The 21,953-nt window shown below is 50.2% G+C and overlaps 7 protein-coding genes across 7 annotated transcripts; 1 reads left to right on the top strand and 6 right to left on the bottom strand.

Annotated features, from left to right (window-relative positions):
* Positions 1-2,337: 2,337 nt before the first annotated feature.
* On the bottom strand, positions 2,338-3,621 carry AO090012000448 (uncharacterized protein; the record flags this gene model as incomplete). Its single annotated transcript, XM_023236484.1, has 1 exon — positions 2,338-3,621. One exon carries the CDS (start codon positions 3,619-3,621, stop codon positions 2,338-2,340), a length of 1,284 nt encoding a protein of 427 aa, XP_023091405.1.
* Positions 3,622-4,893: 1,272 nt separating this feature from the next.
* Positions 4,894-5,285, top strand: AO090012000447 (uncharacterized protein; the record flags this gene model as incomplete). Its single annotated transcript, XM_001727411.1, has 2 exons — positions 4,894-4,911; positions 4,974-5,285. 2 exons carry the CDS (start codon positions 4,894-4,896, stop codon positions 5,283-5,285), a joined length of 330 nt encoding a protein of 109 aa, XP_001727463.1.
* Positions 5,286-5,727: 442 nt separating this feature from the next.
* AO090012000446 (uncharacterized protein) lies at positions 5,728-6,318 on the bottom strand (the record flags this gene model as incomplete). Its single annotated transcript, XM_023236483.1, has 1 exon — positions 5,728-6,318. The coding sequence occupies one exon, from the start codon at positions 6,316-6,318 to the stop codon at positions 5,728-5,730; it is 591 nt and encodes a 196-aa protein (XP_023091404.1).
* Positions 6,319-7,523: 1,205 nt separating this feature from the next.
* On the bottom strand, positions 7,524-10,980 carry AO090012000445 (glycoside hydrolase family 35 protein; the record flags this gene model as incomplete). Its single annotated transcript, XM_001727409.1, has 9 exons — positions 7,524-8,845; positions 8,894-9,560; positions 9,611-9,745; positions 9,798-9,893; positions 9,941-9,956; positions 10,028-10,294; positions 10,348-10,650; positions 10,697-10,773; positions 10,846-10,980. The coding sequence occupies 9 exons, from the start codon at positions 10,978-10,980 to the stop codon at positions 7,524-7,526; spliced, it is 3,018 nt and encodes a 1,005-aa protein (XP_001727461.1).
* A 1,780-nt stretch (positions 10,981-12,760) lies between these two features.
* Positions 12,761-15,613, bottom strand: AO090012000444 (tRNA (cytosine-C5-)-methyltransferase; the record flags this gene model as incomplete). The annotated part of the gene is made up of 4 exons (XM_001727408.3): positions 12,761-13,070; positions 13,130-15,247; positions 15,326-15,507; positions 15,593-15,613. The coding sequence occupies 4 exons, from the start codon at positions 15,611-15,613 to the stop codon at positions 12,761-12,763; spliced, it is 2,631 nt and encodes an 876-aa protein (XP_001727460.1).
* Positions 15,614-16,202: 589 nt separating this feature from the next.
* On the bottom strand, positions 16,203-18,065 carry AO090012000443 (putative isoamyl alcohol oxidase; the record flags this gene model as incomplete). The annotated part of the gene is made up of 2 exons (XM_001727407.1): positions 16,203-17,541; positions 17,596-18,065. 2 exons carry the CDS (start codon positions 18,063-18,065, stop codon positions 16,203-16,205), a joined length of 1,809 nt encoding a protein of 602 aa, XP_001727459.1.
* An 838-nt stretch (positions 18,066-18,903) lies between these two features.
* On the bottom strand, positions 18,904-21,815 carry AO090012000442 (glycosyltransferase; the record flags this gene model as incomplete). Its single annotated transcript, XM_023236480.1, has 5 exons — positions 18,904-19,762; positions 19,849-20,199; positions 20,269-20,632; positions 20,680-20,840; positions 20,956-21,815. 5 exons carry the CDS (start codon positions 21,813-21,815, stop codon positions 18,904-18,906), a joined length of 2,595 nt encoding a protein of 864 aa, XP_023091403.1.
* Positions 21,816-21,953: the final 138 nt, after the last annotated feature.

Genomic DNA, 21,953 nt, shown 5'->3' with positions numbered 1-21,953 from the left:
ACGGTATATACTAAACGGTAGTTGGATGTATAAATAATCTTCTCCTTCTTGTGGGGATTTCCTTTCATCCTTTTTCTTTTCGTTTCTTTTTCTTTTTCTTTTTTTTTTTTTTTTTTTTGTTCCCTTTCTTTTTTCTAATGTTCAATATTGGTGATATGATTATGTATACTGGATTGGAGTCGGGATTAGCAATGGCGTTGGTATTGATTATCTTAGTCTACATGTATATTTCTATAGTGGCCAGCGGATTGATTTAATCATATCTTAATGTGACCCGTGCTATCCTCTACCTGAGAAAGAGGCATGGGTATTTACGATCACTGAAAATCTCATGACCGTTGCATTTTTCAGTAATCTATCAAGAAAATTGTACAATATAGTCGGGGTTTTTGCGATTAGTAAAAATTCAAAGGAATCAACCAGAACCATGACAGTACACTCCAGCCATGAATCATTCGTTTCGCCCTTACGCCATGCTGCCCATAATGCCTGCAATTGGACTTTCGTCTGATTTTTTCTTTTTTGTCCCGTGATTTGCCGCCTCCTCTGGTTTTGCTTCTCTGTTGTTCTTGAGATCCCATCCACTCGTTTATATGTTCACTTCGAGAGTGAGACACGGCGTAGGCTATGGTGCAGGAGAAACCGCGCCGTAGGAAGGTGCCCAGGAACCTCTTAGCGAACTCGACATGTTCTTTTGGCGTCTTTGAATGGAAAAAAGCGCGATGAACTCCCTCAAGCAAACAGCCGTCCGTTAATATAGCATAACCATACAAGCCATAGTCGTCACGATCGCGATTAAATAACCCAGCGGTAACTGGCATAACGACCGGCCGTTTCACTCCTGCGGATAATCTTGACGACCTGGCCTCTGCGCAGACCCAGGTATCTCGCGACAGGATCCGACACCTGGATACGGGGCAACTGAGACTCCTTCAGACGATAGCGCGCCAACAATTTGGCCTTCTCCTCGGGGCTCAGCAGGACGTGCTTCGGGACCAGTTCGTGCCGAGTGATGTTAACCAGCAGATCCTGCTCCTGGAAATGCTCGCAGATACGGCCAGGGACACCGCTCAGCAGACGCACGGCGGACGGGGAGATCGGGGTCTGGGTGATGAACACGCCGGTGTGGAAGTTGTTCTCGTCGACGACATGGTTGAAGGCGCGCACTTGCTTGGTACCGACGCCGGTCGAGTCGGGGCAGAATTCAACGTAGATGATTCCGCAGTCGGGCTGGGGGTCCGGGTTGGCGTTGGTCTTGATGGCCGTGTATTTGTGTTGCATAGCCTCCGTGGGGCGAGCTTGGACTTTCATCTTGTTGCGGCTGCACAAAAGTTACGCCGAATTGTTAGCGGCCTTTTTCCTTGGGGTGCTGAAAAACGTTCATGTTGTCTGGGGTCGCATACTCTGGGTATCCGAGGGGATCGGAGTATTTCTGTTTGAATTCTTCGAGCGATATTTGCACTTCTTCTTCGGTGACTTCGTAGCCCTGTCCAAAAATGGCTTGTCAGCAAACGTTGTGGCTGTCGTCGATCATTCCCCTCCTTCAGCGGCACATACCCGATCCTGAAGCATTTCGAACACCGTCCTCCATGTGCGCCAAAGTCTGGTCATCTCGCGGTCGGCATCGACGGAGCCAGAAGAGTAGTCCTCGTCCATGGTGAAAAATGAGGCGCACCTGCGCTGCGACACAAAACTAGATTAAAGAAAAAGAGGAGAGCCGGGAAAGACTTAAATTAGAGCAACCGAGGACCAACTCTGAGCTCAGCGTGAGCCGTGGGATGGGACAACAAAAAAAAAAAAAAGTTGGCTGGAGTTGTAGCGTTGCGAAAAGCGATAGAGGGAGGTTCTCGAAAAATCGGCGGAACAGCGCTAAGCGGCAACGGTTAAGCGCCGCCAACAACTGATTAACCCCAAAGGAAAAGGCCAGACCGAGAAAATGAGCACGAGTTTCTGCCCCAATTCCTTTCCTCTTCTCTCAACATTCCCCTTTGGTTTCCCCTCATTTCACGCTCTTTTGGGGTCCCTCCTAGAGATTGATTTCGGTCAATCTATTTGCATTGTCAAGTGTTCCCCCGTATTTGCAAATTCCCCGACAAGATGTCCGCTGAAGCCAAATCGGCTCCTGCCACGGAGCAGAAGGTGAAGCCCACCAAGCCCAGTGAGGAGGCGTTCAAAGCCGACCTCGCGCAGGCTGAGAAGGAGCATGCTGCGGTTCAGGAGAAGCTGGTATGTGACGGTTTATTATGTTTTTTGGAGTTCTTTCGGAGTTTCAATTGTTGTTGTATACAACGCACAAATTATATCGTGCCATTTTCTTACTCAGTGCCCACCGGCCATTTATGATCCACCATACGTTTGCTCGGGATTCTTTTCTAACCCCATTTTCGCATTCCATTGACGTAACAAGTTACTAACTTCATAAAGAACCAAGTCAAGGCCAAGATCGAGACCGCCAAGCCCAACAACAAGGACTCGCCCGCGGCTAAGAGACAGCAGGAACTCCGTGCTGAGCTCTCCTCCATCCGTCAGAAGCAGTCGGGATTCAAGGCGTCCAGGTCCAGCACACAGGAGAAGATCAATGCTCTGGACAGCACGCTCAAGGCCCGCATTGCGGAGCAGAACAACTCCAAGACCCGCATGTCGTTCAAGAGTGTCGAGGAGATTGACCGTGAAATCGCGCGCCTCGAGAAGCAGGTTGATTCCGGTACCATGCGCTTGGTGGATGAGAAGAAGGCCCTTGCCGATGTCTCCAGCCTGCGCAAGCAGCGTAAGAACTTCGCCGGCTTGGATGAGGCCCAGAAGGTCATCAACGACATCAAGGCCCAGATTGCCGCCCTCAAGAAGACCCTTGACAACCCTGAGGCCAAGGCTCTGAGCGACAAGTACGCCGAGATTCAGAAGGAGCTGGATGCCATCAAGGCCGAGCAGGACGGCGCTTTCAAGAACCTCAACGCCCTGCGGGACGAGCGCACCAAGCTCCACGGTGAGCAGCAGCAGAAGTGGACTGCTATCCGTGAGATCAAGGACACCTACTACAAGGCTCGCAAGGCATACAAGGAGTACGAGGATGAGGCCTGGAGAATTCGCCGGGAGAAGCAGAAGGCCCAGCGGGACGCCTTCGAGCGCGAGAAGAAGAAGAAGATTGCCGACAAGAAGCTCGAGGAGGCCTCTCGCCTGGCTTACACCGACGAGATCCTTACCGCCCAGGGTCTTATCCGCCACTTCAACCCTTCCTACGACTTCGCTGCTCTGGGACTGGATGACAAAAAGGACGAGTCCTCTCAGTTCCGTGCTGAGATTGGCCGTACCATTGATGACTCCGCCATGAAGGGCATGAAGGTCTTGAAGAAGGACGAGGATGACTACTTCGTCGGCACTGGCGGCAAGAAGGGCAAGAAGGGTAAGAAGAGCAACGCCAACGGCAGCCCTGCCCCCGCCGAGAAGTTCAACCTCAACGTTGGTATCATCGAGGACTTCGCCAAGGTCAAGATCGACCCCCCTATGAACCAGACCGATGTCCCCGCCGTTGTCGAGAAGCTGGCCGCTAAGATCACTGAGTGGAAGAAGAACCAGGCTTCGAAGACCGAGGAGGTATGTACCGCTCCAGTTTAAATCACTCATGTGAGCTACAGCGACTAATTATTTCCATAGAACATCAAGAAGGCCCAGGAGGAAATTGCCCGCCTGGAGGAGGAGGCCTCTCAGGTCGACGACCGTGCGACTGACACTGCCAAGAAGCCCGCTATCATCAACAGCGGTGTTAACGGCAAGGTCTCGGCCGAGGCCGAGCTGAAGCAGGAGAAGGATGCCGCCGCCGATGTGTCCGACGAGCTCCAGAAGGCCTCCCTTGAGGAGACGGCTTAAGTGACGCGCCCCGGATAGACTTATGCAACTTTGCATGTTCTTGCATCAGCGAATTGACGCTTTAGACCCCAAGCGGAGATTTAGCATTTACATTTCATTTGTTTTTGGTTAGTTCTGTGCATCTTATCGACAACTCTTTGCTTTTGCAGATCCTCCCTTTTTCTTTCTCCGCGCGGGAATCTTGCACCGGTCGGAGGGAGCTTAATTCTCCTTTGCGAGGCCATCGTCTGGCTGTTATTCCTTTCTTGTAATCCATATTTACTACACTTTTTGATTTCTCGTCTTGTCTTGTTCCATCGTGCTATGGCAGGACTACTCCTTTCTCCCCTCTTATCCTCTTACCCTCTCCTCTTCCCTCCCCCAAAAGTCTGCAGAGCAGGATGATGAGATTTAGCGTTGATTTCAGAGCTTGTGAGGAACGATCTGAGCGATTGGGGGACACCGTTGCTGGTTTTGCTATATGAACCGAATCTACCGTATTCAATTGACATCTCGTGTAAGCAAGCCATACCTTTAGCCGCGTCAAGGTGTGCGTAGCAAGTATAAGACCGGCCAATCATGGAGTGTCCAGCAGCATCACCTGCCATCGGGACATTATTAAGCTGCCGACCGAGGTTGCGATGGACCGGTCGGTGGAATGACTTGTCAGTGTGGCGGTGCAGCAAGTTAGAAATGTCAAGTCACGTCAAGACTGAACGGGTGGCCCGGGCTAGATTTGAAGTTGCCTAAACGGGCCTGCCAGCGCCAAGGGTCTTGGTTCTTTCAATTCAATTTAATTCATTCAATCCCAACTCCCTTTTTGTTCTCGGCACTTCCTCCGATCCCCTCTTTCTCTCCCTTCTTTTTCCCTCTTCTCATTCCTCCTCGGTCCCCTCGTTGTGCTCTCGGACCAGATATCTAGGGCAACCAGCCACTCGCAATACCGGAGTTAAGCCACCCGCCCTAAAACAACCGCCAGGCCGCATCGACTCCAACTGTCAGCTCAACAACCCTCTACAACTCCTCAACCGCCTCTTACAACCCCCCAAAATGTCCTACAACAAGCCCGTAAGTACCATCTCCACTCTCCACTTCCACCAAGACACCGAGCACTGACAAACATGTAACAGGACGGACCACCTCCCTCCTATCCCGCCCCCGTCCACGACGCAGGGCCCTACCCTCCCCAAGGCGCCCAGGGAGACTACTACAACCAAGGCGGATACCCTCCTCAGAACTACGGTCCACCCCCGCAGCAGGGCTACTACGGCTCTCCGCCACCCCAGGGTCAACAGCCCATGTACTACCCGCCGCAGCAAGGATACCCACAGCCGGGGTACTACGCCGATGACCGCGGCGGTGGCGGATCTTCGGGCGGTGGTATTTGCGCCGGTATCATGGCTGCGCTGGCCTGCTGTTGTTGTCTGGATATTCTGTTTTAGAGATTGCGCCTTTGCCTTCGTTTTATACGCTGCTTCGGTTTTGATCGTGTTCCTTTCGTTTTTTGGCGCCGGAATGGGAATTGGTTTCGTTCATGGTGTAACGGAGTGTTTTTTCTTGCTTGTTGAGCTTTGAATAGGTGTCTGTTGCATTTGATGTTCGGTGGTTAATCGATCACTGGTTGGTATCGTTATCGTGATATATTGCTTATGCGTATGCTATATTATATATCATGGTCATGCTCGCTACATACATAATCATCTTCAACTTAAGACATCAATCATAACCAAGTCGGAAAATACAAAACCACAGAAAGAAAACAAGGGTATCAATCGTCAATCCATCAAAACACACTCCCCCTTCCACTCTCCCCTCCACACCCCCAATGAATTATAAACCACAACAACAACCAAGAATACAGCAGAATAGGATAGAAAAAAACACTCAAACCCTCGAACTAAACTCACTCCCCTCCAAATCCCCTCTCCTCCACCCTCCGCCACCACCATGCTTCCCCCGTCTCGGCGGCCGATCCACACTACTCGCCTCCTCAAAAACCTCAATAACATCCCCCTCAGACCGACTCGGCGCACTCGTCACACTCTCCTCCACAACAATCTGATCCCCACCATGTCCATGTCCATGTCCATGGGCACTCATCGGCCTCTCCTCCTCGACCACAATCCGTCTCCCCCGTCTCCGTCGCATCCCGCCCGCGCTACTCGCCGACGCCATCTCCGTCTGTGTTTCGCTGCCGAAGCGTCGGCCAGAGCTGAGGCCCAGCCAGAGGAGGTAGAGGAGGAAGATGAAGCCGAAGACGCTGCCGAGGATTATGCCGGCGATTGTGCCGGGGGAGGGGGAGCTTGTGAGGCGGCCGTAGGAGGCGGGGATGGAGATTGTGGTGTAGGTTGGGCCGAGGGGGATGGGGGTGAGGCGTTTTGTTAGATTGTTATTGTTGTTTCGAGGTATGAGATCTTGGTTTTGGTCTTGATCTTGGTCTTGGTGGTTGTGGTGGTGTTGGGGGATTGGGGGCATTGCTTTTTCTTTTTTGCGGTCTGGACACAACTCTCTTTGGGTTCTGGGGTTTGTTTGGGTCCTTGGTTGGATCCTTGGTTGTTTGTGGTTCGGTTTGGAGTATGGTCGGGGATTATCTCGGAGATTGCGATAAGATTGATTAATGTGGAGGTGATCAATGTGGAGATTTAGTATGGTAGTATACGCGACATGGACTTTTTTTTTTGTCTGGTATTTGCGTAATGGGTCTTGGAATGGGAGGGAGGGAAGAATGAAGTAATGTATGACAGAAGGAAAAAAGAGAAACCGACGTGGAAGGGTTGCGAAAGTGATGAGGGTCTGGACCGGAATTCTTGGTGGCTGGGAAGAAAACGTTCATGCAGGAGACGGACGGGTTAGGGCTGGGTCCACGTATACAACTATAGTTACCATTCTAGTCGGAGGTTATGGATTTTACCGTGGGATAGCAGGTTTATTAAGTTTTTGGGAGTTATTTTTGATGAGAAGAATTGATATATTTGGTTTTTAAATATGATTGTTTAACCATAATTGGAACCCTGCACTAGTTCTTAGGATCTGGGATACAGCCTTCATACCTCTTATCCGGGTGATATTAATGGACAGGAAGGTAATGGTATAATTAGGTCCTCCCAACGTATAGAAACACGGCACTATACCATAGTGTTCTCTAACCCCCGTTCGTCAACACTCGTTTCAAGTCTCTCCACAGTTTCCCTATGTAATCACATCTTCGATGATAAGGTGTTGCGTGTTTGTTCATGTTTCTCGGTAGATTCAAGCCAAACCTTTTCCATCGGTATTCTTAGCTAATAGAGTTGGTGATGCTTTATTGACTGTAGGTATGTTGGCTTTATGTATAGCACTGGTCGTAGTCTATACATATCACAACGAAACAAGATTTTCAATGATTGAGAATCATTTATTCCTAGGTGCTACAGCTCAAAGTTCCCAGGTTCAATGGTTTACATAATTGATCACCTGAGGCTATGGACGAGTCCTACACCTGATTCATGCAGCTCCTATAGTCACAGCCTCAGTGAACTTCAGTATCTCAGGAAATTTACGAGTCTTTTATCACTTAAGATTGTGACCCCAAAGACTTTATCAAGGAGTATAGTATTTCATTGCAATTACAGCCATATAGGCAGGCTGCATAACTAAAGGCTGCCCTTCAACCGCTCATAGTCACTACCTTGAAACTAAGATTAGTATGCTCCCTTCCGCTGCTCATACTTGGGCTGCTCAGGTGACTCAACATTCCCGTATCCGGTCAGCACTGGGGTGGTGTAGGACAGTTCGAAGCTACCCAGCTTAGCACCGTCCGACTCCAATGCCCAAAGACTCAGTGCCACATAGTTGGTTCCGCGGTAGTTCAGGATACCTTCGGGAACAGGGAAGCTGGTCTGTGGCCCAACGTTTCCAGTGAACTTGCCATACTGGTAACCGTTGACGTAGAGCTGGGCCCGAGCCGCCTGGGTGTTGTTGCCAAAGTTGAAGTACAGCGGCACATCCCAGCCCTTCGGGAGGTCAAGGTCGAACTGGGCAGTGTAGAATCCGATACCCGGCTTCGACAGGCCTTCAAGGGGACTGCCCGACTCCCAGGATTCGCTTGGAGGCTGAGGCTGATGGAAGCCCTGGCGCTCTGCGTACAGTCCACCTTCGTTGAGAGGTCCTCTAACCTTATCCTGGTAGTCTTCTCCTCCGAGGTTACCAGTGAGCTTCCAGGTGATTGCGCTGGCGTCTTGTCCGCTCAGCTTGTAGCTAAGAATACCACGAGGATTCTTCATGGTTTCCTCGCCGACCGTCCAATTCTCGTCGAGACCCAGGTTATCAATAACCACAGTGATGACGTAATTCTTGCCCGACTCCAGCTGAGATAGCTTGTAGGTAGAGTTACCGTCCATCGCATAATCGGCACCAGTCCAAGAGCCCAGATACGTCTCGTTCAGCCATACGGAACTTCCGAATGCGCTACCGCCTTGTGTGCGAATAAAAAATTCGCTTTCCTTGCCGTTGGCAACGAAGTGACCCCTGTAGATCAGGTAGCCAGTGTGGAAGCCATAGTCAGAGGAGTATAGCGATGTTGGTGTGTCAAGAGGACGGTGAGTGTTCTTTGTCTTTGGAAGGTCTGCCGAAACCCAGGCCGAGTCATCATAGGAAGACTTAATTTCGGGAAGCGTGTCCAGATACTTCCAGTCCAAATCCTTCAAACCGGGGAGCTTGATCTCTGGAGCCGCGTACTTGACCTCACTGCTCCAGATGCCGTTCTTGTCGACTGTGTGGCTAGCCTTTTCACCATTCACGAACAGATTCTTAGCGCCTGTTGGAGCACCGATCACTTCAATCGGGGTGGTGGCATTGAAATCAGCAGTAAGATGAAGATCAGCACCATCAAGGTGAGCGCCTCGGAGGAGGTAGCCAGCCTTCACAATAATGGAGGAGGCGGTCGTCTTCGAAGTGCTGAACCCGGGAGAAGTACCTTCTGTGGGGAGTTCGGGGACCCAGTAGTTGTAAGCAGAGTTCCTATCTGTGGATTCATTAGTCGTGAACGCGAGTTTCTTGTGAATTTACTTACCAAGCAGGAACACTCTCAAGTCACCGACTTGAACGATGCGACGAGTAGAAGAGACATCCCAGCCAATGATAACAGAGCTGCCCTTCCTCGTTGAGACAATTCCAGAGTCCGAACCTTCGATGATGGTCACATTTGACTTGGAGGCAATGGCCAATTCATGGTGTTCCTTCGGTCCGCCGTATAACACCAGGACCTTGTTACCGTCAAACTTCTTCCAGGTGAAGACTTCAGCTGTCGAATAGATAATGTTCGTTCCAGACACATTATAATCAACAACATGAATTTTTGAGTCACGTCCGTTGAGACTTAGAGTGCCCTCCAGCTGGGGAATAGTCAGGTTACCAGCACTGGTAGGAAGCTTAAGTTTGTACGAGGTTGACTCTTGGCTGGAATAGTCCGTATGTCTGACCACGAAGAATGAGCCTGGACTATCACCAATTAACGGGGTGACAGCCAGGTCAGATGTGTCTGTGTAAACACCAGTAGTCAGGTTTCTGGGAGTAGCGGTGAGATAGGATGGCGATGCTTTGACAAAGTTGGCAAGGAGCTTTATGTCGCTGTACTTCTCCCGTGTAACGTTTCGCGTTTCAGTTATAGGCGATCCGTAGTCGTAGGATGTATATCCACCGGGATGTCCGAGGTTACCCCAGTTTGTTCCGCCGAAAGTCTATATATTGTCAGCGCGATGTATGTTCCAGAGATATGAATAGACCATACCATGTATAAGTTAAAGGTAGAAACTCCGAAACTCAAGTCGTTCCTATAGAAAACTCTCGAGAATTCGTGGTTAACGAGGGCATAGCATTTTTCAAAGCCGGGTCCACCCCATGGGTCGAAAGCACCCGCTTGGAACTAGAAAACAGTGAGACACATTACTAGTCCTCGAGGCTGAGTAGTAACTTACCTCAAGAAGTGAATACGGAGTTGATGGGCTCTGCTCAAGATGGAGCGTGCGGAAGTTGTCGGGCAGTTTACCCTCGGGCCATACGGATGGGTTTGCCTATATACGTCAGAAGTATTCAATCTCGCTCGCAGGATAGAACATACGCAATCAAAGCCGAGGCTAGGGAAATGTCAGTTGCCGTCAAACGGAAAATCTCTAAAAGAAAGGAGCTCATATGCAGAATAACTTACGGATAGCTATCGTGACCATAAATATCAACAGCGCCCGTTCCACTTCCAGGAGCATTGTGCCCAGAAGGTGAGGCATCGTTGCTGATGAAAGGTACAACAATGTCAGCCTTCCGGGCCTGATCCATAACATACTGCATGTAGTCTGCATCGGGGTATTTGACACCGCAGCAGCCACCGCTGTATTCGTTTTCGGGCTGGTAGAGAATTACTGGCCCTCCATTCGTGATTTGAGCCTTCGCCACGGCAGCAGCGGCATTGGCGATATAGCTAAAATCACACTGTAAGCAAGTGTCTGAAGTAGCTCATCAATGAGCCCATACTTATCAGTAGCTTTAAGGAATGGCTCATCAGACGAGCGAAGAGTGCCATTGACCCTCTGCAACCATCCAGGGAAGCCACCGCCTGAGACCTCGGCATTGATGTACGAACCGGGGCGGGCGATCAGATAAATGCCTGCTTCCTTGGCTGCATCAAAGAAGGGTTCCAGAGCAAAGATGCCTTCTGCTCTGTAGTCGCCAGGCTTTCCCTCCAGAAGAGCCCAATCAATATAGAAAGATACACAGTTGAAACCAAGAGCTCTGATCTTGTGGAAGATATCAAGCCAAAGCGAAGGTACTGGCAATCTGTTTTCATCAGAATTAAACCATAAAGTACGCGGGGCTAGTGTACCTGAAAGGATGCACTTCTCCGCTGAATAACATAATCCTCTCTCCATTGATGAACAGAGATTTGTCATCCCATGTAACCTGCAGAGGGTCAGTATGTTTACATAATCACTATGGAGCATAGCTAGTGATTCAGATTTGATGACGACATACAATGTCTTGCAGCAAGTCTCTTTTCGCCGGATCCGGATGTTCCAGGATCGTGAAGCCATTGAGACGATGCTTGATGGAAGCACCCGCTGCCTGTGCCGCCAGCAAGGCAACAGCAGCAACAGAGAGGAGCTTCATGGTGCCGTGCTGCAGAAGAACCCCAGTGAGAGCTTACAGCAGATTTCCCATGTTTCGGGGGCAATTGCACGAATATAAGTAAGATTGAAAGGATAAATAGTCAAAAATAACCGACTTCGTTAATTAAAATGTCCGACACCTTGCGTTGATGATGTATAGAGGAGGGAATGGTCCAATAGAGTCCTTAGCCGAAAGTGGAGTCCCGTACGATTTCATCTTAACATCATGTAGAGGTCGTGGAGCTGTATACAAACAAACCAGCCACAATGACCACGGCTGGTCAAAGCACCATTAACGACCAAATCAGATGGGGGCCAGAACGCCCGAAGGTACTTCGAGGGAGCTGGTGGTGCAGGAATGTTGTAAGACTGGGCCAATGCAACGCAACGTAGAAGGAAAATATTGGTGAAGATCCCCCACACGGAGCAAAGGACCCCATCGGTTGACGATCACGGGAGTATTTCTCCGCATATCAGGAAGGAGCATTTACCCATTCATAACCAGCTTCACCACCCAGAGATGGACCGTGTTATATGAACATGTCAGTTCAGGGATATAGAGGAGCATGTGGAGGCTATATCCATGTCGAGTGCCTGAATATCAGATAAGATAGGCATTTAAGCATATGCCAACCCTAACAAAATGGAGAGTCCCGACATGAATAAGATAAGCTAAGAAAGCATACCTAATGATTTTATGGCACCATCAGGCCACCGGTGAAGCTACTATGCACATCATCGAGCGGGACAAGACGGTTATTATCCGCCAAGGTCATTCAATAAGCCTTCAGTCAAACCAGGCTATTTCGGAGTTCAAAAAAACATAACCCCTGTTTCGCCGAAATTTAGCCGTTGAACATTAACCACGTCAGAGTCGGCTTCCTCCGACCGGGAACCGGTGCATTTTCTCCCCCGTCCAATGCGGGATGCACGTTAAGACTGAATTGTGAAGGTTCCATGTACCTTGAACCTTGGGGGATAATGAAGAATTCCATTCTTCGTAGCTCATATGAGAGAATGGGCGATCCTGGTTGAGCACGCTATCAGTTAGGAGTCTCATCTTCGACGTTTGCATAATGTGGTAGCAGTGCCTTACATTCAGAGATATCGACATCTGGAAAACACCTTTCAAGGGACTTTTGCACCTGGAGATTACAGCCTGCACATCTTCGATTTTTGCCACGCTCCCTTGAATGCATTCAACATGGCATCCCATGGCGTTCAATTCCTTGATAAATCCTCCGTTCTCTTTAGTGGAGCCCGCGGTGCGAGAAAGGTAAACTAAATAACGCGCTCCTTGCTCTACCATCCACCTGGAAACTGCACGACCCAAGCCTCCAAGGCCACCTACTAGGAGATACGATGCACTGGATGGAAACACCACTTCCATCTCGCTAGGTTGCTCGGATAATGTGAAGGGGACACGGCTGCTCCTTCATTAGATATATAACCTCAACGCATTAGTAACTCGACCTATCCCCTGTTCATATAGGCTTATAACAGAGAGCATGTTGGGACTGGCTTGGGATTTCAGTCAGGCCTGTTTAATAACAAGTCTGGTGTTCAATAACCAAAGAAGCCAACCTGAAATATCTACTTGGGAGGGCTTTTTACGAGATTGGCCATACATGGAGCTCCTGTAGAGACATATATCTATGTAACCTAGTCCAGGTAACAACCAAATTAAAGCAAGTATGCGAATAAAACTTTCTTTTCATGATACAATCAATGCTTTTGCCAAATATATGCATGTCCCGATAGATCCCAAGTCATATTACAAACTATACAGTTGTGTTGAAACGATCTTCTTCGTCACCGACCTTCTGCCACGTCTCACGGCTTTCGGCATGTTCCTGCTCATCTTGTCCCAGAACCTCATTTTCATGCTTGACTGCTTCTTCCTCCACCTCAGCAGGGGCTGCAGCCGGAGTGTTATCGGCGTCTGTGTCGGCATTTGCGCGCTTCGCAGTGATGTTAACGAGCGGGGTATCATCGTTGAAGATACGAAGAAGCATAGCACGACGCTCCTCCTTGGGAAGCATGAGGTTAACGGAATGCAGGGAGCGCCATAGCGGAAGGACCATTCGCTCGCTAGTAAAATGTTAGTTGATCCTTGTTTAATGAAACATAGTAGATCCAGTCAAACATACCTGAAACCAGTCTCAGAAGTATCAGGCTCGATGTGCAGGACACTGCAGCCCATCGGGATATCCCTCACGCGCTCGCCAATTTCTCCAAGCTCCTTCCAGCCATCATCGTTAACCTTGGGGAACATCTCCACGAGTAGTCTCCGCAAAGTCTCCTTCCTCTTAAGGGTAACCGCTCTACCGGGACCCAGCCATGGCTCAAGGACCCTCAAGCCATCGGTCTGAATACGCCATGGGCAAACACCCGGGCGCTGCACGTCTTGCTTCACGAACATCTTAACACCACAGTGGACAATCTTCATGCCCTGTCCTTCATTTGCGGTTAAGATGTCGCGCGCCAGAGCACTAGTGTAGTAGATGGTTCTAGCTGGAATGGCCTGTGCGTTACGGACCATGAATCGATCTCTAGGGAAACGGTCTGATCCTTCATAGTATTCAAAAATAGGTGGAAGCTCCTCATGGTTAGGGTCCAGGTACTTGAAAGGTTCCTCAACCGGCTGGCCTGGTTTCCGTTTCTGAGGGGGTGGGGCCTGAGTTGCACTCGTTGTTTGTTGAGGAGGGGCAGGCGTGGAAGTGGTATCAGATGTATCCATATTATCCGGCTCAATCACGGGAGCCGGCTGGTGAACGGGCCGATCACCCACAACTACTTCAGAGCCATCATCAAGTTTGGTCCTCTTGGAAGGGACCTCATCTTCCATGCTCTCAGCATCCCTCTTTGCAGGGGACATTTGGTTGGTGGCAGAGTAAGGAGGCTGGTGGGTAGCCTCTGCGACAGTAGCATTCTTCTGAGCCTCCTCCGCAGCATCTTCGTTAGGGGTAACCATATCATCTAACGCATCAATCTTCTCCAAGGGCTGCCCATTGCCGTTCTTCTGTTTGAATTCAAGCTCTTCAGTGAGTGCGGCAACAGTTCCCTTGGGAATGACCTTCGAAGAGTCTTCTGGCTTGGCGCGAATTTCCGACTGCTTCTCCAGGACAGTAATGAAGAATCCACCAGTGTCCTGAAGGTGGGGGTAGATACGGATACACCTCTCGAGGGGTAGGTCTGCGTTCTCCCCAGTAGGAGGGAACATGCCTGCAGCGACTCTACCGAGACCACTGATGCCTTGGCTTGCCCGATGCTCCTCAATTTCCTCCCAGGTGTTCCACATTCTTGTATCGCGGTCCATAACCTTCCATGTCTTTAAGCCGGGAACTCTCTTCAAGCCCGGTAACTCATTGCTGCAATCGACAATCCGCACATTGGCGGCACCACCGCAGCGCTCAATGGCGCTTGCAACGACAGCCTCGTTCTCAACAGGGTTCATACTGCATGTTGAATACACGACACGTCCACCGACCTTGAGCATTTGCAAGGCGCGCACAAGGATGCGTACCTGCGTAGCATAAAGTCCCAGAGCATTGCCTGGGGTCCATTCCTTCCAAACACCGATGTTCTTCCGAGGAGTTCCATCACCAGTGCACGGCACATCCGCGAGGATACGGTCGAATTTAAGGTATTTGTTTTGGACTTTTCCACTAGGTCCTGGAGGCGAGGGAAGTTTAATGGAGGGGTACATGGTAGCATCATGGTTTGTGACGATCAAGTTCGGGGAGCTGAGTCGCTTCATCTGATGAATAAGCATGTGCGCGCGCTTGTAGTCGGTGTCATTAGCGATGAGAAGACCGGTGGTTCTACCATCGTCGTTAAGACCCTCAGGTCCCAAAGGCTCGGGACCAGCGGTTCCCTCCTTCACTTGTTTGGAAGCCTGGGACATCGACTCTTCCTCTCCAGCGTGGATCATCTCCATAAGCTGTGCAGATTTGCTACCCGGGGCAGCGCACATGTCCAACACAGTCATGCCAGGTTTCACATCAAGCAAGAGCGGAGGAATCATGCTGACAACCTCCTGCCGGCTGATACTTCCGACAGCTGTCTCGGCGACGAGGAACTTCTGGAAATTGGCGAACGGAGCAAAGCGTCGAACGACCTGCTTCGGGGTCGTCATCGACCACGCGAGCTGGTCAGGGTACCAGGACACCAGGCGCGGTGGCTCGACGAAGTTGCCCTCATACTTAATCGACGTGATTTCGGGAATATAGAATTCTTTGAGGCGCTCCTGAACCGCGAGGGCATGTCTTTAGGTCACATATCAGTATCTTAGCCGTTTTGGTAACTTGCGCATCATGCGCGGAGCGAATCTGCCGATAACGTACCCTCGTGATCCTGTAAAGCGGAAACTGTTGGGGAGGTCTCGCCGCAGATACTCCCAGAATACCTCCCTTTCTTCCTCGGGAATAAACCCTTGCTCGTTATAGAAGCGTTCGAACTTCTCGTTGGTCTTGGGAATGTCGGTCCAGTTTTGGCGCTGCCCGCCACCACCGCGGCCGCCCTGTCCCTGCATCACATAGTGTAAGTTATTGTAGAATTGAGAGCCAAAGATCTCACGCCATAGGTCAATTGGACCTAATTGGGTCTCTTACCTTTCTTCCACGCTTTCCCATGATGCAGGGGAGAAATAATGTAGGGAGCAAATAAAGTTACAGGGAATTTCTCCGCTGCGGAACGATTATCGCAAATGCTTGATTTCGGAAGCTCCAGAAAACATCCCACTCCGGATTAACCCTCGGTCCGGGTTAGATAATCGTGCTGTACACTTTGGGTTAGCCTGGCTGCTGATATCAGAAGCCCTATTTCATTGCCAACCAGGTTATATAGAAGCATTTAAGAGTTGCAGTGATGCAATAATTGAATGTGTAGGGTGAGATGCCAACGTCTAACATAACTTTACTTGATAATATTTTCCGCCAGCCAACAAGTAATCGTGTTACTCTTCTTAGTTCCCCTCAAAAATGTGCGCAAGTTACCACTCTTCCGGTAGGTTTGGATTTGATAAGACATTGAACTAGGTACAAGGTAAAAAAAAGGAAGGGAATGGTAGGAAAAAAGTTAAAATACAAATAACCAAACAGCAAAGGAAATCCCTGTTTGTGCAGTTCTTACAAGACAGATCCTAATTTACAAACACAAGTAAAGCCTCCAGGTCTCACCACCTACAATGCCAATATCCATATTTAGACCAGTAAACAAGCCTTACTTAGCTTTGCACAACTTGCCAGTATCCAAGTCATACTGCCACTTGTCACTTCCTACACCAGAAAGAACGAACAGGCTTTCGCTAGGGTCGTATTTAGCCTTGATCTCCGCCAGACGGTCATAGTTCGAGCCATAGAAGTCCTGTTTGAAATTGCTAGTGAATGGGTTGGCCTCGTTCATGTAAGCACCCGATTTAGGCGACCACTCTCTCCACATCCTCTCCTTAGCCTCGTTGAAGTCAGCCGCATTTTCCAGTGCCTTTTTTGGCGATCCCGCAGCGACAGGGTCAACAGTAGCACCATTGGAGATGAAATGCAGATACGCGGAGCGCCATGCTGGGAGCAATGCGCCCCATTCCTCCTGCTGCGTATTGCGCACCCCAGGGCCGCCTTGTAGACCGATTGTCGCGTAAGTTCCAGCGGTTTCGTTTTGAGCGCGCATGGCTATCTTGAGGTAGGCACGTCTTTTGTGTCGAGGCGTATCAAGCACCTCGGCACGTCCTAGCAAACGGCTGGACACTACACTCTGCCCGCCGGCCGCATCGCTCCCGGAAATCGCGCTGAAGAAAGACGAGTAGTTGCTCTGTGAAGCACTGAACGAGATGGAGAGGCTGTTGTTTCCACCGGCCGCATGAGTGATGTTTGATAGAATAGGATTAACAAGTGCCTCCATGGCCGAAGGTGTCGAGTTGAACGACCAAAAGACCTGCTTGATAACAGCACCAGTCGTGGGTTCAGAAAGTGATGCGAACGTCATGGCATTCTGGCCTGTCGCTAGCATACAAGCTCCAGCCAAGCCGGCATCCATGAGGTCCGGAAGAACTGAGAGATGGGTCACAGCTGCATCCCAAGACAATTCTGCACTTCGGTTGCTACTACCCTTGGGCGCAATCAAAAGATTGCCCATCGTCACACTGCTGGGCGCCGGGTGGTGTCTGATGACGTACTCTGTAACGACCCCATACAGACCAGGACCGCCTCCACGGAGGGCCCAGAACAGGTCCTGATTTTCAGCGTCGTTGGCAACCAGAATCTTGCCTTCGGTCGTGACGACCCTCATCTGGAGGACATGACTAGAGGCAAGACCATAAGTGCGGGAGAGGGGACCATGACCGCCACCCTGAATGTAACCGCCCAGTCCAACACTAGGATCCTGGCCAGTGGTGACCACTCTTCCGTGCTCGAGGGCTTTGTTTAGTACATTTCCCCATTGCTGGCCACTACCCACAATGAACACGTCCTCGGAGGTGTTTTTGCTAGGGAGTAACCAGGATTTATTGCGCTCGAGCTGGCGCAAGTTATGAGTCCAGATAGATAGGGCAAATGCACCGCTTGATCTGAATAGAAGAGCATGTTAGCATAACCCGCTATTTAAAACCAATATAACGTACCTTCCGTTTAAGTCATGACCTGTTCCCTTGACCACAATCCGAATGTTCCTCTCTGAGGCCCACTGCATTGCCGTTGCGATTTGCTCTTCAGTGGTCGCATTCACGATGTATTCAGGCAGACCTCCAGTCGTACAGCCTCTTTCTTCGACGTAACCTGGAGCGTTCGGGGGCAAGCAAGAATTGTTCGCATAGATCGGGTAATCGATTGATTCGGGAAATGTAGACAGCCACATTCCGTTGGTCCAGTTCGACTTAACGTTGCCGCAAGAGACGGATGATCCAAACGGATTACCCGGCCAGCACGATGAGGCGACAGGCACGGTGCGGAGAAGCCCACCATTAATGGAGGCGTTTAGTGACGCCCAGTCTGAATTGGAAGGCCATGATGGGTCCAACGGAGTCACCTTGCAAGCCGGTGATGCAAATGCTGGACCAGCCAGGGCCAGCGTTGAAACGATGGCTAAGAGCATTGTGATTCAAGAAAGACGTTGTTCAAGTCGAATCATAAAAGCCAGTGGACGGCGCGAAAAGACTCTATATATACCTGGCTGGCCTGCATGAGACACGATTACGAGTCGCTGTTAAGGGGTACCAAGGGCGTTGGTGGAGCGGTGGATATGACTGTAAATTCTTCCATCTCAGAGTTCAACCTGTCAATGTAAGAATACAGATGAGAAATACCAGTATGGGCAGTGATAGTCTTCCCTCATGGGATAGGCATCTTCGTTTCACAGACGATCTCCTGGCACTCACCTCAGATAGATATACGAATACGGCAGAATAGCCGAAACAGGAAAGACAATATAGACCCACCAGTATCCTGGGGTAGTTTTCTATTTTAATCCGCCTCTAACGTCATTATTCCTACTTGTTATAAAAGTATGCACCATTTTTCATGCTTTATAAGCGTCAAGAGACACGATATATTTTCCCAGTCCGGTCAACGTTCGCAGAAAGCAATGAGCCCTAGCATTCTTATACTGTGTACACCAGAGATAAATCGATCTGAGATTTAGCTAGTCCGCCCCATAACTGATGATACTTAACCCACAGGCTGTAGTATCAAATAGAGATAATTTGTAGATCTGAAGTACGTATCAATTCCCAAAAAGGAAATTTCTCGTTTTGTCCCATTGGGTTCCACCAGTGGGTCAAGAAGCCATGAAAGGGGTTATATCCTGCCTCTATAGTTGCGTGGCTGCTGTAGCAGGATAGGCAAATAAAGAAAATTAAATACTGTCTAATGCATTGTATAGTTCCTTATAAATTATGTTATGTACATCCTCCCCCTCCACACAGGTCTAGGTATTACCGCCCTCTTCGGGCGGTCTCCCTAGTAGACAACAACTCATCGTACAACCAACACAACCCCGCTGCATCTATCTGCATACCTCCTTCCGCCCTAGTAATCCACTCCGCCTCTGTCCATCTTGCTTGCTCAATCCGCTTTGCAGGTCGTTTCCGTACGGTGCTCATCAGAGAGCGATAGATGCCCTGATTCGGATACGCGATAAGGCCAACCGTTGCCGCTCCCGTCTTAACTGTCAAGCTCACTAGGCCCTTGGTCAGACCCTTAGCCACCCCGATGGCGCCTTGTTTCTTCTTCCCCTGGTATGTGTGCACGAAGATATCAGTGACACCCTCGTACAAGCCGTGAGAGAAGGTCGACCACGCCACACCTGCACCACTCTTCCAGTCTCTCACCGGGTCGTGTAAGCGTACTTTTTCGCCGTACAGTCGGGGCACGGCCCGCATGCCTTCGACGGCGGCGAGAGGTAGATCTACCAGCGCGCCTCGAGAGGAACGGCCGAGAAAGATCCCTAGGCTGGTGGCTGCTGCAATAGCCATCTGTCGCGCGTAGTCTGGGTCATCAGAGCTGCATTCAGTGTCCAAGATATCTGAAGAGGAATGCGTTCTTGTTATTAATGCTGATTCTGCCGTGGATGATGTCTCAGGTGTAGCGAGTTGGGGGTGTGAAACGGTGGCAGGGTTGGAGGCGTCGCGATTGCGGTCGGATTTTCGGAGACGTTTGTATTCCTTATAAGGATCGATAAAGATCCCTGCTGTGGCATCGGCCATGCCGGTGAGGGTAGACAGCGAGGCTGACGATATGGCCGTAAATGGGTCCCATCGACGGATGTCGATAGTAAATGGCTTTGTTTGATATCTGCTCATTTTCATCATATATACGTTAACTACAACAAAATCTTGCTATGTTCGAACCCGGATTTGTATGCTTAGGGACAGACTCACAGTTTAAGATGCTTTCCATGGATACGTCCCTGATGCTTCAGGGTTCGCGCAGCCACTTTGGACAGCTTGACTGTTCGTCTTCCTGTCTTAAAATACCAGACTGCAGGTTCGCTCGGTATGAGATCACACTGCATCTTACGCCGTGGGAGATGCGCGTGGAACGAGTCAACTGCCGCACGAACGCCGCACTCCTGGCGCATTTTGTCTGCTATACCCCGTGCCACAGCAACAGCTTGTGGGGTTAAGCAGTAGGTGATGGCGTCAGCCAGTTTCCGTGCGGTGAGGTTCTTGTGGGGGATTGGTTCGGGGCCGGCTCCCATAGCGGCAATCATATTGCCCCAAAATGGTTGGCTGTGACGCGAGACGGTTAGTATCATGAGACCCAAGAGCTTTCAAAGAATGAAGAAACGCTATACTTACTCTCCAAAGAAGGGGACGACGGTAGTTGGTTTCCCATTCCGCAAGCCACAGGCTGTTGTTCCTGCACCACCGTGATGAACAACAGCGGCTACATGCTGGAAGAGCCACTCGTGCGGACAGTCGCCAATGTAGTGGACATTGGGAGTTTTCCGGCGTTCTAGATTGCTCCAGCCACAGGATATTATGGCCCGCACTCCGGTCTCCTGAATAGCATTGAGTAAGATAGACAATGTCTTTTCCACATCCTCGATGACGATGCTACCAAAGCCGATATAGACTGGTGGAGGACCAGCACGCAGAAAGACATCAAGTTCCGCTGGAGGTTCGTAGGCCGGTGGGTCACGAAAGAAGAAGCCGCAGACGTCTGCAAAATTAGCCAAGATTACGTCCAGATGGGAGTGTCATCTTCACCTATATGAGATGCCCAGTCCTTGGGCTTCGGTATCAATGCGGGAGACCAGCAGTAAGTGAACGGCACGTTGAGCGCTTCTACGAGGTTTGGCCCCTCTGTAGTGGGGACGGGATCTAGGCCCAGTACATTTTTGCGCCAGGCATTGATCAAATCACCTAGACTAGGATCTATCAGCCGAGGCTCGTCTCCACCAGTGGAGAAAAGAAGAAAGCATAAAGTAAAAGCAATGCGAAAGTGAAGAAAATATATATATAAAAAAAAAAGGGAAGACAAACCCTTGCCACGTCAACCACTCTACAAAATGATAAGAAACCAAGTTCCCCAACGACGGGTCGTTACCCGAGTACTTTAGATTCGCGAGCGGATGATGAAAGGCCCTAGTACTCGTCCAGGGCATCGTGAACATGAGATGGACAGGAATGCCAAGTGCCTGCGCACAGTGAATATGGGCAAAACTCGGCGGGTTTGCAATTATAGCATCCGCCACGAATGGGGCCTTGTCATACGGGTCCGGTTCTATACACGACCGCCAGCAGCCGTCTAAAATCTCCGCCATGGAGGCTCGCTTCCTCTGGATATCGCCTGCCCGCAAGCTCTTTATGCTTGGAATGAGTCCGGGATTGCGCACCATGTAGGACATTAGCTCGACAGGGTCACCTCCAATGGGATAGAACTCAAGGTCGGCGGTCCTGACGAACTGCTCGAATTTAGCATGCGTTGCCAGCCGCACGCGGTGGCCGTACTTCTGCAATTCCTGGCCCAAGGCGACAAATGGTTGGGCATCACCACGGCTACCTACAACTTGGATGACGATGTTGAGATGGAGATCCCAGGCAGGGCATGGTACGGATGGGGCTGCCTCTCTCCCTGTCTGGGACGGCGCCTCGCCGGCTTCGTTTCCCATAAGCCATTCCAGATTCCGACTGAACCGGGGCCCGATATGAACATCTACACGACCATCGTTGGTCGGCGACAGCTCTGGGAAAGAAGCATTGGATATTGGAAAGACCACAGGAGTCGCTAGATTGTTCCTCGTCGGGTCGCCATCTGCACCTCCTGAGGACGAGATAGACTCGTACGGTGGAGGGAGTTCCCAGCTACCATCTTCAACAGCGAAGCATCTCATGTCAGCCATGATGAATGACTAGGGACAGTACTGGAGCAGTTGTGCTTGTCTTTGCAGATCCAACCCGTTCTAATTTTAACTGCCTTTAGAGTACCGCTGGAAGGTTAAGAGGGAAAATGGGTCGAGAGAAAACTTTAATCGTAGAGA

The sequence above is a fragment of the Aspergillus oryzae genome, chromosome 4 (genome assembly GCF_000184455.2).
Source record: "Aspergillus oryzae RIB40 DNA, chromosome 4".
Taxonomy (NCBI): Eukaryota; Fungi; Ascomycota; class Eurotiomycetes; order Eurotiales; family Aspergillaceae; genus Aspergillus; species Aspergillus oryzae.
Note: the sequence above shows the minus strand (reverse complement) of the source record. Positions and strands in the feature narration are given on the sequence as shown.